This window comes from Haemaphysalis longicornis, unplaced genomic scaffold (genome assembly GCF_048455015.1).
Source record: "Haemaphysalis longicornis isolate Haplotype H1 unplaced genomic scaffold, Haemaphysalis longicornis Haplotype H1 scaffold_8, whole genome shotgun sequence".
In the NCBI taxonomy this organism is placed as follows: Eukaryota; Metazoa; Arthropoda; class Arachnida; order Ixodida; family Ixodidae; genus Haemaphysalis; species Haemaphysalis longicornis.
Window position 1 is genome coordinate 74,364,613 of NW_027526445.1, and position 13,990 is coordinate 74,378,602.

A 13,990-nucleotide genomic window follows, 5' to 3' on the forward strand; every position below is an offset into this window, starting at 1 on the left:
TCTTTCTCTATGACGCAGACATTTGTGTTGATAATGGATGATGCCTGACCACCAGAAACTGTGAGTTTCAGCGCCTCGTGCGTCCTTTTATCACTTCGTAATGCCCCCGATTCAGCGCCAAAAGTCACGCGAATGTACCCAAACTTCAAACAAGCCGCGCTGCACTGCGAAGCCGCGCGCGACGGTATCGTCGCAACGGCTTTCCACTCAAACGGAGACGGTGCTTGGGATTCACCAAGCGCGGTCGCTGCGGTAATAAACCGCTCGTTGTCCGTTTATTTGACCGCAAACTCTGCCTTCCGCATTTCATTTCGCTCTCTTTTTTAGTCTAAAAACTTACCTCTCTTGATCTACTCGAGGTTGCCGAAGCGCGAAACATATCGTTCGCGAATCGAAGCGGCTGCGAACAAAACATTCCCGCCCGTAGGAGTACCACATCGTCTGGCGGGGTCGTTTCGACTCCCTCATTCGCCGCTCTACCTGCACGTTCAAAACCCGCGATTTTCGGCGAAATTTTGTCACAATCGCTCCTCCGCGACCCAAGTTTCATATTTGCAGCGTAGAAACGTCGTTGCAGACGCGGCGGCAGCGTTGAACAGGTTTGTAAAAGCGTTGTGGTCGCAGGCGGCAGCCGACGACAGGTTTGGGCTTGAGAGCGGCCGCTCGGAAATCAGTCAAGGCTGTTCTGAGACCGCCGCGTTTCTGGCTCGCCGGTGCGGGGAAAACGGGCGCGGTTTACAATCGTGTTCGGTGTAGTGTACACACGACGCGTTGCCAACTACGCAACGACACCGTCGTCGAGCGGCGGGCAGTGTGCGAAGTTCGAACGGGGGTATTTCTTCCGAGCTAGCTAGTGCGACGCGCGGCGTCTCCCCCCTGACCGGCTGCTCGATTAGGCGAGCACGATGCTTCGTGTTCTCGCCAGTAGACCGGGGCGTGTGTTTTGGTCATCGAACTTGGCTCGCCGCCCGAAACGTCGGCCTTGCCTGCCCGTGACGGGAAAAAGTAACGACCTCGGAAGCGGAGAAGAGACGTCGCTTTTGTTAAAGGGACCCTGCAACACTCTTTGAACAGTGCAAGTAAACCTGCGCAACGTTTAGATTACACTGCCACGAATACCTGAGCCAAATATTACACGTGCACGTGAAGCGGTGAGCGCGCAAATCGATGTGAAAGACGCGGAAAAACAAACCGCTCTCTCTTCAGTTGTCCTCATTATGCATGGCCCGAGGGACGTCACATAGGCCATGGCTGCCCGATCGGCTGTCACTGGTCAACTTCGCGGGTAGATTCTCCCATTTCCGTCGTCGTCACGCTGTGTACGAACCTCTTCTATGCCTGAACCTGTAGGCACAGTTTTGCCGTTTCTTTTGTGTTTTGAGTGCGCGCGGAGTTTGAGTGACGAGCTCAATACTTCCCTTTCAACGGGCCCACTCGACTACAAACGTTTATTGCTTCAAAAACGCCCTACCAGCCCGAGCGCGCACTTGCGAGCAGGCACCCATGCCTGCTTTTTTGTGGCACCAGACCGGAAATAGGCCCCTACGCGTTGCGGAGAAAAGGAGAAAACTACGCGGCATGGGATATATCGAAGGCCGCCGAAGAGAACGCCACGAGCCACCCCCCTCTCCGGGAGAGAGCGCGCAGCTTTCGTCGCGTTGCCCGCGTCGAGTTGAGAGGGAACGATTATGCGCGATTTCTCATCGCGCGTAGTTTCGTTAATTGTGAACGGATTTTCATAATTCTTTCGGGAGGAGATTTCTGGGACAATAGACTTTATCCCAAAATACATTACTAGTAGTCGATGGCAAGTGTTGCAGAGTCCCTTTAAGCGCGCGGGCGTCCGTTCTTTCGTTTTTGTTTTGTTTTTCTGGCTTCCTTCGTTCGCGATTTCCACGTAGGACGGAGATTGTGCCTTGCCTGGGATCTTCCCAGCGCGTTTCCTTTTGGTTCCTTTTTGGAGATCTCGCGAAGGGTTATCCTCGAGTGACGGGGCGCGGAGATAGGCGCCGGTTTATTATCGGGTTACAGCTGCTATCGAAAGCTGGTTGGTTCCCAGGGATTCTTTTGCTGCGTCGCGGGCCTCAACATGTGAGTTTGAGACCGATTTTGTCGTTTCTGATACGCGTGCAATGCAAGCATTCGCGACTGTTTTATAGCCAATCGTCAGTGAGCTTTGTAATGGCTGTCAAAAAGTTGCTATCTCGGTGGTTATTGAACGCTGTGCCTGTCGGGTCAAGGATTTTTTGCTTGAATTTATGCTTCAGTGATGAACATGCGTAGTTGTCGTGCGATTCCTGACTCATCATTACATAATTCAAAGGGTTTTCACTTGTGAAACACCTCAGGTGCGTTGAATCGTGCATTGCCTTTGTTACAATAAATCCCATCCACGTGGGCCCCAGGGAACTGAACGGGCGTTTGAAATTGGTTTGTAATATCGGTGTGCAGAGAATGACGCCGAGAACTGTTGCCTTTTGTGTTCTTACCTGATAAAATTGTTTGGCACTCCATTTTGTGATTAGTGTGACGAGTGTGGAACGAGTGCTAGCCGCGTTTGTGAATGCAAGCTCAGTGCTCTATTGTGCGGCAGTTGCTGGGACAGGTTTGGTGTAAAAACTGTCATTTTCGTTTATAGTTGTAATTTAGAAAAGACACTGCATGCGTAAATAATGGGTGGGGGGTTTCTGTTATATTTTTGCTTCATTTTGGCCAGCGTGGGCATTTATGCTTTTCAATTATTGCTCGATGATCTGTTTTGGGTTATCAACTTGCAGTTATGATTGATTGATTGATTGTCGGATTTAACACGCCGACGCATCGCAGCCGATGAGGCGTGCCGTTGTGGAGGGCTCCGGATTAATTTTGACCACCTGGGGATCTTTAACGTGCCCCGAAATCTCGAACACACAGGCGTTTTTGCTTTTCGCCTCCAGCAGTTATCGTTACCCCGAGTGTATCTCTCACTTGAGCGATTTGGTTTTCTGAAAAAAAAAGGAACTGATTTTTGTAGCCATGGAACTGCAATCAGGTGTGAATTTTTCTTGGTTTTTGAAGTGGCACTGGTTTTCTAAATGACATGTAGCTTCGTTAGCTTGGCAGGGAAATTAAGTTCAATATCACACCCGTTCTTGCTTTATGCTCTACGAAAGCTACGTTTATTACTGGCAAGTTTGAACACGTTTTTTTTTTTAATCTAAATGTGTATTATAATATTATGTACTCTTTATTATATTATTATAATATAGTACAGTATAATATTATACAGTCGAACCTTGTTCGTTTGAACTCAAAGGAGACTGAAAATTTGTTCTAATTAAAAGAAGTTCAAACGATAGGAAGCTATTTAAATACACTTAACTTTGATGGGACCACTGTGTCAGAAACCACAAGTTAGAATTAACGAGGTTTAGCTGCATAATATATATATATTATATTATATAGGCAAATAGTAGATGTTAAAATAACACCTATGCTACACGAGTGTTTGAAAGGACATTAGAGTCGAATGGCCTTTGAAATTTCAATTAGCGTTTTGAACTGGAAGGAGTTCCACCAATCTACACTGCAATTCTCGAAGGCAGTTGAAAGTTTCTGCGTTTACCTGCTATGTTCTGGTGCAACCACTGCTGCCCTGATTTGTTCTTGACAAGAAATTTTAATTTTAGAGTTAAAATGGCCAAAAAACAAATAATTACTCATAAAATTGATAATGTACAAACATGCACGAGAGAAGCTGTTTTATTTTTCTTTCTTTCTTTCGCCCCGGCGGTGTTGAAAGTACCATTTTACCTTGTAATCGTAGATGGAGTGTCAGAAAACAAGAACATGTGAAAAGTTATCAAGAGCATGCACTTCAGAAAGTAATTTTTACTCGTAAATAATTGTTTTAGTAAATGGGCCACACGGAAACGGCCCGGGAGTATGAGAATTTGCGTTTTAAAGGCCTTTGAGAGCCTCAGATGTCGTTGGTGATGCTTCTTTTATGCCTGTGCTACAGGGTAACTTAAGTTGATAGTTGAACGCTCCACTACAAGTGCTCCCATGTATTTGCAATGGGGCACTGAGTCCTGTGGTACAAAGGTGGCATTTGAGTCAGATATTTTGCTCATGGGCCTTTGAAGAGGCTGTGTAGCAGGGGTATAACACAGTCTCAGAACGTGTTTCAAAATGGAACTTATACCTTGGCTACACAGGCACTTCGAATGCCTTGACACTTTGACTCAAATGCCACCTTTGAGCGGGTACACAATGTCTTTGAAAGGCATTCTGTTGAAGTGCCATTTGAGCTGAAGGAGCACCATTATGGAGTTTTGAAGTTCTCAAAGGCCTTTGAAATGTGCATGTTTGTACTGTCAGATGCAGTTTCTCAATGCTCACTGAACTTGCAAGACCCCTGTGTATCAGGCGTGGGAAAGTAGTCCGCATTCTAATCACATGCAAGGCACTTGATGCAACACAACACAAACATTTCCTGGAACTTTACAGACAACACATTCCACTGCAGACATACTTTTTAGCCGACGAACCAATGTTTTCTGTTAAGAGTTTTTAACTTCTTAGATAAAATTTCTGAGGTTGTTGTCATATCACCCTAGTCCTATACACCAGCCTTCTTCATTGTCTTTTGTTTCGTTTCACTTTTACTTGCAGGTTTTAGTATTTACGGTTACATCACTTACTAAGCAACTCGTTCTTTCTTTGGCACTCTTTGCCCCTGTTGGCCTTGTGCCGTTGAACATCGACGAACATCATCATTTCTACATGCTGCAATCGTGAGAATACTTATTTACGAGTAAATGGGAGTTCGGGGAGCAAGGTTTTTGTTTTTTCACTTGTAGTTTTCTATCACTCAGGGTACGATTGCAAGGTGATTTTTTACTGTTGACACTAATGGTGTAGTAAAGAAAAAAATGACGCATGGAACACTAGTTGCCCATTCTCGTTAGTGAAGAGCTCACCTAGATTTAAAATTGGAATTTTATGCGTTTAACTGTGAAATTAGATTTTTTTTTTTTGCCAAGCTACGGGAATGAAACTGTGCAGCAGTGGCGACGCCAAGGAATGGCAGATGAACGCGTAAACTTTCAACTGTCTTCGAGAATCATCCTGTAGATTGGTTGAAATTTCGTAAGCCACTTGATTTCGAATGTCATTTCAAATGCCAGTGTTGGAGGGGTATGACAGGGATTGGTAACTGCACCCTCTGGTGGGTCAAGGCAGGAGGGTCTGACAGCCAACTATGGGTGGTAGAGCAAACTTTGTGATTACACAACCCACATTACGCGACCTGTCATGGAAGTGTTGCAACTAACACAGATGCCAATTTCACAGGCTGTGCAAAAGGTATTTGTATCTTGTGTTGTGGTGGTTCCTATGAGCTGACGTACATGGTGGTCTACGTCCACAACTAGCTTTTGAAACAGCTGTGGATGAGGCATGCTGGTCAACACACACACTCAGCTAACCAAATAGACAAGCCTGCCGCTGAGTCAGCTTGCAGGCGTGCCAGAGGCAGCACTACTGGTACATCACTTTTAGTGTTCCTAGACGCTTAATTTCCGGCTGACTGTTTATCTCACATTGGGTGTTGAAAATTCTATGAGGAGAACAGACATGAACACAAGAGAAAGGCAGTAAACTAGGTGTATGTAGCTTGCCCAGGCGCTTCACGTAGGACTTTCTTAGTAGATTTGACAGCTGGTTGTTCCGCAGCCATTGTAGTAGATGAGGTGCTGTACGTTCTTGTGTCTAGTTAAGAGTAGTGGTGATCGGTGTGAAAAGCCTGCTCTCTTTGCTTATGCAAAACCAGATATAGAGGACAGTAGGTCGCCAGGTAAAGTGTACAATGCAGCACACAGCACTTTTTATTCCACATGTTTGTACAGCGTTGAGGGGAAAAATTCATTTAAATGCTAGCACTGCAATAAAATGAGTGCAGGAAACAATGCAGCTTCATGCAAGAACAAATTACGTATGTAGCTGGTAGAGAGGATCTACTTCCAGCCACTTGTTGTTTCTGGCCCTGTTCCCATTGGGCTTGCATTGCATTACAGCATCCTCTGTACAATGGGTCCTTGACGGCATAGTCTGAAGCAAACTCCGCTTGTGGCTTGCAAAGCGTTTCACTTTTGCTCTCGTGGCATGATGAGGACAGCCTGATGAAATTGTCGACTTCAACTTTGTGCGGGCATCTTAAATCGTTCTCAAACCCACCAGGTGAGGTAAAGTGAGGCCTACAACGGCCATCTGCTCAGTTAGTGAGGTTGAGGTCGGAGCTGGTGTAAAGGAGTGGTCTGAGATCCACGTGCCTACTTAAGCATGCGCGCAGCTGTCTGTGTTGTGGCAGTTTTTTACTGCATGGCGGAATCAAATATTTTTATGCAGAACGAGTGAGTGTTGCCTCGGAGTTTGCAGGGTATTTTTTACATGCGATGCTTATCTTGGTGTATGCCAGGAGGTTGTTTGTTCGTTTTTACAATTTTTGGATTCTGGTTTCCTCTCACAGGCACTGCACTGTCCTGTGCCATAAGTGGGTATGGAGATGAAGTATAAATGTCTATGGATACATGAGATAAATGTACTATAGATGTACTGTAGATTTTCTATAGAAGTGTAAATGTCTATATTCATGGGCAAACAACTCTTCCAAGTGAATAGCCCTTGTGGCATGTTTCTACATGTAAACATTGCTTAGTGCAAACAACACCTTGGGCACCTTCAATACACTGCAGAAATATATAACTGAGGGGGGCCATGATCTTTTAATGAAAAGTGCACATTACATTTGTACGGGTATATCTGGAGATGGTCCTGCATAAAATGTGTAACCTTCGCTGAAAGTATGTCCAGTCAATTATCACACCTTCAAAGGCAGCAGTCGGAAACAATAAAAATGCACCCATGTGACAATTTTTTGCGCACTTAGTAAACACATCTACGAATGCTTTAAATGTATACCAGTATGCGGTTTATGAGGTGAAGGTATAGTATTGCGCTACTCCTTCTTTGCGATTGATGTATGTATTATATTATCTATAACCATTCCTTTTTTGCAATTTTCAAGTAACCGTTCTGACACAGTTGAAGCCCAGATATTTCACGCCTGCGCCTTGTGTCCAGAGATTTTGTCAGAGCTTTTCGGTCGACCAACGAGTCTTTAGGGAAATGCGTTAGTGCGTTGACACGATGCCACCGGTCCCACGAAGGAAGCTCTCACTTTGAAAAAAGTAGCGAACAGCCTCAGGCCTGTCATTTGATGTCGGAGTGTGGGTGCGAGAACGAAAGGAGGGAGAGCGACAAGCCCGCACAAATTTCTTTGGGGAAGTGCAAAGGAAGCGTACGCTGTGTGAACAGGGTGCAGTACGCTGCAGCCATTGTCAGGCTCAGCGTCTGGCTACCCTGAAGTTGAACCTAAGACGAGCGAAGGTACATCATAATCGTTGTACATCAGGGTGGCTGTGCTGTTTGTCTACATTTTGTTTCGAAGGCCACAGCGCACTCGCTAGATGCACCATTACCCTCCCGATTCCATGGGGCCCTACTGGTGGGATGGGGTGCATTCTTGACTTGCGTTGCTGGGGGCCCGAGGTTACCTTTTATGCAGTCCCACATTTTGCTAATTTCCATTTGACTCATTCCCTTTGCGTTCTTGTCTTTGCGGTGTCAGCCATTTCAGGAGCTGTTTCACGGCTACAGAAGCCAGATGGTGTCTTTTTTGCTATTGAGGCTGCGCTTCTTATCAGCTTTGGGTGGGTCTGCTTTGTTGGCTGTTTCTGCGCTTGCCTGGGCATCCCGATTCACTTGGTCCCAGGAGGATGCCTCGACATGTTTTGGCATTTGGAAATAAACCTGTAATGCTCGTGAAGAGACAGAGTAAATTTAACGGAAAACGCCAATGTACTTATGGAGTCATGCTAACTCACTTTATCAAACAATTAATCGTGAAGGGTAGTGCCGTGCAATTGAGTAAATATGTGCTTTGTGTGACGCACAAACAATCACACCTGCTCCCCAACTTCTGTGTGTGGCATTCTGGAACTGAAACCAACAGGCACCCCATGGTCGTAGCTGCCACTCCCACAGGTTCACCAAAGTTATACCCCGCCCCTCCTCCAAGGGGCTGCTTAGGACATGTGAAGCATACATTTACACAGCATTCTCAAGGAGGGCAAGGCAGCCTCTTTCCCCCTGCCTTCGGTTGCAGTGAAAGTACACCAACTCAACCAGAGCTTCACATTTCACTCATGAGGGCTCTCATGCAGTGAGCGTGTACTGTACTGGCCTCAACTTTTTTGGTATCTGGGCAGTTATATAACCCATTTCAGCACTTCTTGTTTAAGCTGAGATTCATTGGTTTTACTTTGTATTCATAACCACCAATTCAATATCTATGCTTAGGCACCTGTGTTTTGCCTTGAATGGGCCCTAAGTTCTTAGGCACTAACCTTGTTGACACATGAATAGGGTTGTTTTCAGGTTTCATATATTTTGAAATGAGGGGGTGGGGTGAAAATCGGGTACTCTTTCTCAAGTTAATACTCAGGGAGAAATCGGGCTTTTTTTTTTCTTTTTGTGAAACCATTCCAAAATTTGGGTTTTTTCGGTTTCAGTATACAGATGTACAAAGTAATTCACTCAGTTTCATCAGTAGGTATCACGAACTTCTTAAATCCTACACATTTAATTGGTGTTTGTTCCAAGCTGGTCATCGGTGAGACGTCAGGGTTTTCTAGAAAATACTCTCTGAATTTTTGCTGTTTGTTTGGAACTGAATCAGTAATGATGGCAGTAAACAGCAGTGATAACTTCTAAGAAATGAACGATTTTATTCAAAAAAGCTGGTCATCAATTCTTTACACATCCTTGTTTACGTGCTATCAGCGTCAAATGAAACGCGAACATGAAAATATGAACCTGAACGCACAAATAGCGCGATTTCTTTCCATGCAAGCCGAAATGACGCATGGCTTAGTTACAAAAACAAAGTTGGGAAAAGTGGATTGCCAAATATACCAATAGCATGCCATTATATGAACTCTACGAACAGTATCTTTCAATTTTGCACATCCTGGTTCATATTTTCGTGTTCGCGTTTCATTTGACGCCGATAGTACATTTTCATCTGCATGCACAGCATGCTGGTCTTCATTCAAGACCTGTCCGAGAGAGAGAGAGAGAGAGAGAGCAAGAGCAACTTTTATTTAGCGTATTTATGTGTGGGAGTGGCTTCTCAGTCCAGAGGTCCAAATGCTGTCTTCACACGTTCAGCCCTCACCGTCAACATGACCTGGCCGGCGAGGTGTGCGCCAGACAACGCAGTCTCCCATTGCTCGAGATGTTGAATGCATCTCAGCTGGGTGGAAGTTCTCCCGACATCACAGCTTCTGTTAGCCAGGCACAGCAGTGTCAGTGCAGCAATTGCCAGCCTGGGGTAGTGAGTGGTAGAGTCATGACAATACCCAATGAATTTGAAAGATGTGTTTGTGGGGCTTGCTTCCAGCAAGTACTAGTTGAGAACGGCGGACCGTCAGCCTATGATTGTGCAGATGGCTACTTTGAAAAGGTCCATTCGGGGAAGGAATCAGGTTTAACCCAATGCTTCTGAAGCATGTTGGGGGTGCAAAAGTAGGGTAAAAAATCAGGTTTTACCTGAAAACAAACAACCATGCCACCACCAGAGCAAGTTGATTGGGGACACGTAATTTGTCTCCTTACTGGCTGTGATTCCTGCTCCTGTAGGTCCCCGTAATCTGAAAGCATCTTCCATAAAACCGATGCCGAAAAACTGTCTCAAAAATTAACCCCCTCAGTCAAAACAATAACAATGGGGGTATGCGAAGCTTCGGGAACTCAGGTCCAACACCAAATGAACCAATCGAGAAGCTAGCGAACCCTATTTATTTATGGTGATTAGTATGGTGGTAACAGGACTCTCCTACCTGATGTGTATAATAGGGTAGTGCGTGTGGGTCCGCAGGGGCGGCGCAATCAGCTCGACGCCAACTTCATAATGAAGGTTCAATTCTGATGACGGGAAGAGATTTATTTAATTATTTATTTTTCACTTCGCCCACCGTCATCATCACTGTCACAGAAAGTTTGCTTTCTTGCAGTGTGTTTTTGAGGCAGAAAGCTTCACATAAAACAGGGTCATACCGGAAAACCTGCTGCGATGTACCATGATAAGCATTCCATGTAAAAATCTACTGGGCGTCTGAACACGTGGTCTGCATGATGGATATCATTGTGGAGGCTCGTTTGGGGAAATAAGAACAAGCTCCTCTGACATGCGATGGCTTATTAAAGGGGCACTGACACCAATTTTTGAGATTAACCCGTCATGGTGGCTCAGTGGCTAAGGTGTTCCACTGCTGAGCACGAAGCACGAGGTCGCGGGTTCGATTCCCGGCCGCGGCGGCCGCTTTTCTGATGGAGGCAAGAAGCAAAAACGCCAGTGTGTACGAGATTTCAGTGCACATTAAAGATCCCCAGGTGGTCAAACACGTCAAAGATCCCCAGGTGGTCAACCCGGAGCCCTCCACTACGGTGCGCCTCATCGCCTGCGTTGCGTCGGTGCGTTAAACCCTACAATCAGTCAATTTTCGGGGTTAATGTTATTGCACCATTCACTTCTGTTACTCAAGTAAATAAATAGCCTGGATGAAGCATGAATGGCACTTCATGGGTGGACATCAGCGTGACATCACTGTGAGTAGAGAGCAAAAATGGCGTAGCTGAGTGTGTCCGATGTTTAGCCGAAACTTGTGGTATTTCACATGCGGGGCCCGGCCAAAGGCGCATTGGCGCTTCTGCATGCATGAACTGATGCGAGTAGTAAAAGCTACAGGGATATAGCCTAGACTTGCTCATTATCAGAACTTCTTTTGAAAGTGGTCATCGAATATCCGTTGCGATGATAGGCCTACGCACCTATACGGTTTTCGTCTGGGCTGAACATCATGAAGGCCTACACGCCTTCAGGCAGCTCAGCTGCGGTGGTCAAAAAAGAAGCACCCCTTCCGGCCTCCTTAATGTTTTGATATCCACTCAAAACGGTGAAGTCGTGCCATGGTTCTGTCATGGACACCCTCTGGGCAAGGAGCGACGGAAACCGAAAGTGATGATTTTCAGGCGTTTCCATTTGATTAATTATTGCACGTTTAAGTATTTGATGTGCTGTTTCGGGATCGACAGGCCATTAAGCATCAGTAAAAGCAAAAAAAAAGAAAGAAAAGGAAACAGAAAAATTTGGTGTCAGTACTCCTTCAAAGGCTATGACAGGATTGTGGGAATGGAATTGGAGGACAGGCAAGTAGTTGTCCAGAACACACGGGTGAGGTGCCGAACACAAGCAATGCTGATGGACCAAATAGTGACTTCGCCAACTACACTTTTGGTGCTGGTTGCCCCTATGCATTTTTTTTTTCCAGAGTAATCTCCCCTTTTTCGGTGCCTCAATTCCATATCCATCCCTTTAAACGGCGACCATATGCTAAATCATTGAATTAACCTTCTTTCAGCGCTGAGCTTTACACACGAGACACCGTATCACCCTTACTGTGCGCGAGACTAGAAGGAGGTCTTTTTTTTTTTATGCTTGCTGTGTGAATTTGCTCTCTACAGCTTGAAACGAGAAAATTTTGCCATTTGTTCCAACAGGGATAACCTTTATAATCGCACTTCATCTTTCAAATGACAGATATAGAAAGCCATCCCCATTTGACTCGGGCACTACTCATTGTAACAGGTTTGATAACACTACGCTTGATCTTTGCTGTCCCGTCACGTTGTTTCAGACCCCCTTACCTTGTGGTAGTATATTCGGGCCATCATATGTTTGCCACATTGACCATATGGTGTAACTGGCATTGTTGCAGATCATTCACGCCAGCATTCAAGGCAACTGACATTTATGGAAATTCTTTGGCCATCACATCGCTTCAATTGATCAGCAGATTGAAGCACGGACATTCTAAAGCACTCCTTCCACATTTTATAGGGTTGACTTCATGGCTGTTTATTTATAGCCATGAAGCGGCAGGGCACTCACCAACTCCACGATGAGCAGCGTATCGCTCACAGTGTGTGCACTGTGGTTCCTTTGCGCTCCAAAGACATTAAACAGCGCTTTGGCCAGCGCTTAGCTTTGCCAAAGGTTACTCTGTGTTCACTGCAAAAGTGCTTGGTAGCCTCCATCAAACTTGCGGATACTGTTTCGGTGGACATTAAATGGATGGAATTTCCTCTCAATTCCTGGTGCCGTGGGAGAACATCGGTGTTCTTTTTTTGTTTGTTCGTCTGTTTCGACAACCACAATACAGAATGCCAAAAATAGCGAGCACTAAAAGAGTTGAAAATGTGAATGAGGCTGTGAAGTTGTGAGTATGGTGTATTGTGCAAGTTGCTCAAACAGCTTTTGCAGAGATGATGACGGGTGCTGTCAGAAGTTTTCAGTCAATTCACCAATTCCTGTTGGCTGTGATCGCAACTTGCCTACTAGAAGGTGAACTGTGCGGCTTCGAATTGGACTTTCACAACTCATAGGTATTTAGGTGTCCTCAGAGATTTTAATTTTTTTTATCACTGGCTTTGTTGTTTCGCTTTTTGCCTTTTGTTTTTTGGTTCAAGAAGCGCGGATGTGGAAATAGCTTTGAGTGCAAAGTAGAGAAAGCTGGAGAAAAACGCTTTGCTCAGTATGGTGGGCTTCATGAGGCTGCTGCCTTCGCCTTGCTGAGCGTGTAGTGGCGGACAGGCCATATTTTTTAACTGAAGAGTTTGCCCATGTTTCAGCGAGTGCACGTTAATAAATCACAACCTTGTCTATGTTAATCTGGAGCCGTGATGGTGAAGTAATTCGTATTGATGGCAAAAAGTGAAGTGCACTGGAGATGTTATTGAGCTCGGCAGTTAGCTCACCTGGCTCACCTGCATATAACTCAGTGCGTGGGGGGGGGGATGGAGTAGAGGGGAATTTGAAATAATTCAGATGAGCGTGAAAGAGGAAGGAGAAGGAAAAGAGGGAGGGGGGGGGGGGATCTGGAGCCCTTCTCACCTGTTCGTGTGCCTTGCTGCCGCCGTCATATTGATCGGGTGCATTACACGTGGAGTTTCGAGAAAAAAAAATGGTGGGCCCACTCGAAGCAGCTCGAGTAACGTAACACAGTGAAGTTGCACGATTCCTGAGTGAGTTTAATGTGTAAGGTGGCAGTCAGTTCTTGAGTGGTGCATAGCTTGGGTGTCGGCTGTACTCAACGAAGAACAGCAATTAAGTGCGCTAAAGAGCAGAGAAGGTACTGTTTGCGCCCCGAAGCAGTGGAGTGTGCTGTACTTGGACCACAATGAAATTCTGTTCCGGCGTTCATAGGGCAAGGAACCGCGTGCATGGCTCCTAGAAGAGGGGGTACCCTATGGTACCCTCTACGGTACGGTAGCCGTACGGTACGGTACCCTCTTCTACGGTACCCCCGTAGAAGAGGGTACCGTGCGGTGGAATAAACGCACAACGGCGACAGGCTTCAGTGTAATGGCCGCTTTGAGGGGACCTACGCCGCGTATTTGTGAGCGCGCTACGATATCCACGCGCGTTGCCGTCCGTATGTCGATCGAGGTCTCCCGAAGACCCGTAATCGAGTCGAGGAAGCCCGTTCAAACGTGTGCTAGTTAAGCTGGCGCTGCGCGCTTACGGGTGCTTAAGACTGTGTCGAATGCCCCGAGCGTGCGCGCTGCATGTCGAATCAAAACATCGGCGCCTGATGCTACGGAGACGCTATCAGCAAACGTAGTCGCTTCTTGGCCTTGACGGTCCGGCGGCCTGACAGCGGATCGTCGAATTCGATCGACGTTCACGCAGCAACTGCGCGGATACACGAGATGCTGTCTCCAAAGAGAAACCCGACTCTCGGCGTGCCTTAGTCGATGCTGTCGGTTACAGCGAAGGACACTGCAAGAATGGTGTGCGTATCTGTCGGCGGCAGTGACCTACAGAGTC

General features: G+C 46.2%; 1 protein-coding gene across 2 annotated transcripts in view; it reads left to right on the forward strand.

Moving 5' to 3' along the window:
* The window catches only part of Pli (E3 ubiquitin-protein ligase pellino), a 96,552-nt gene that overhangs the window by 99 nt on the left and 82,463 nt on the right, over positions 1-13,990 (forward strand). The window contains exon 2 of one of the 2 annotated variants that reach the window (XM_077681148.1): positions 12-60. In XM_077681148.1, coding sequence (XP_077537274.1) covers positions 38-60 — 23 coding nt within the window. In that variant the 5' untranslated portion in view covers positions 12-37. Of the gene's footprint in view, positions 1-11; positions 61-2,072; positions 2,092-13,990 lie in introns of those variants that run through there. The other variant, XM_077681150.1, reaches the window with a different exon arrangement.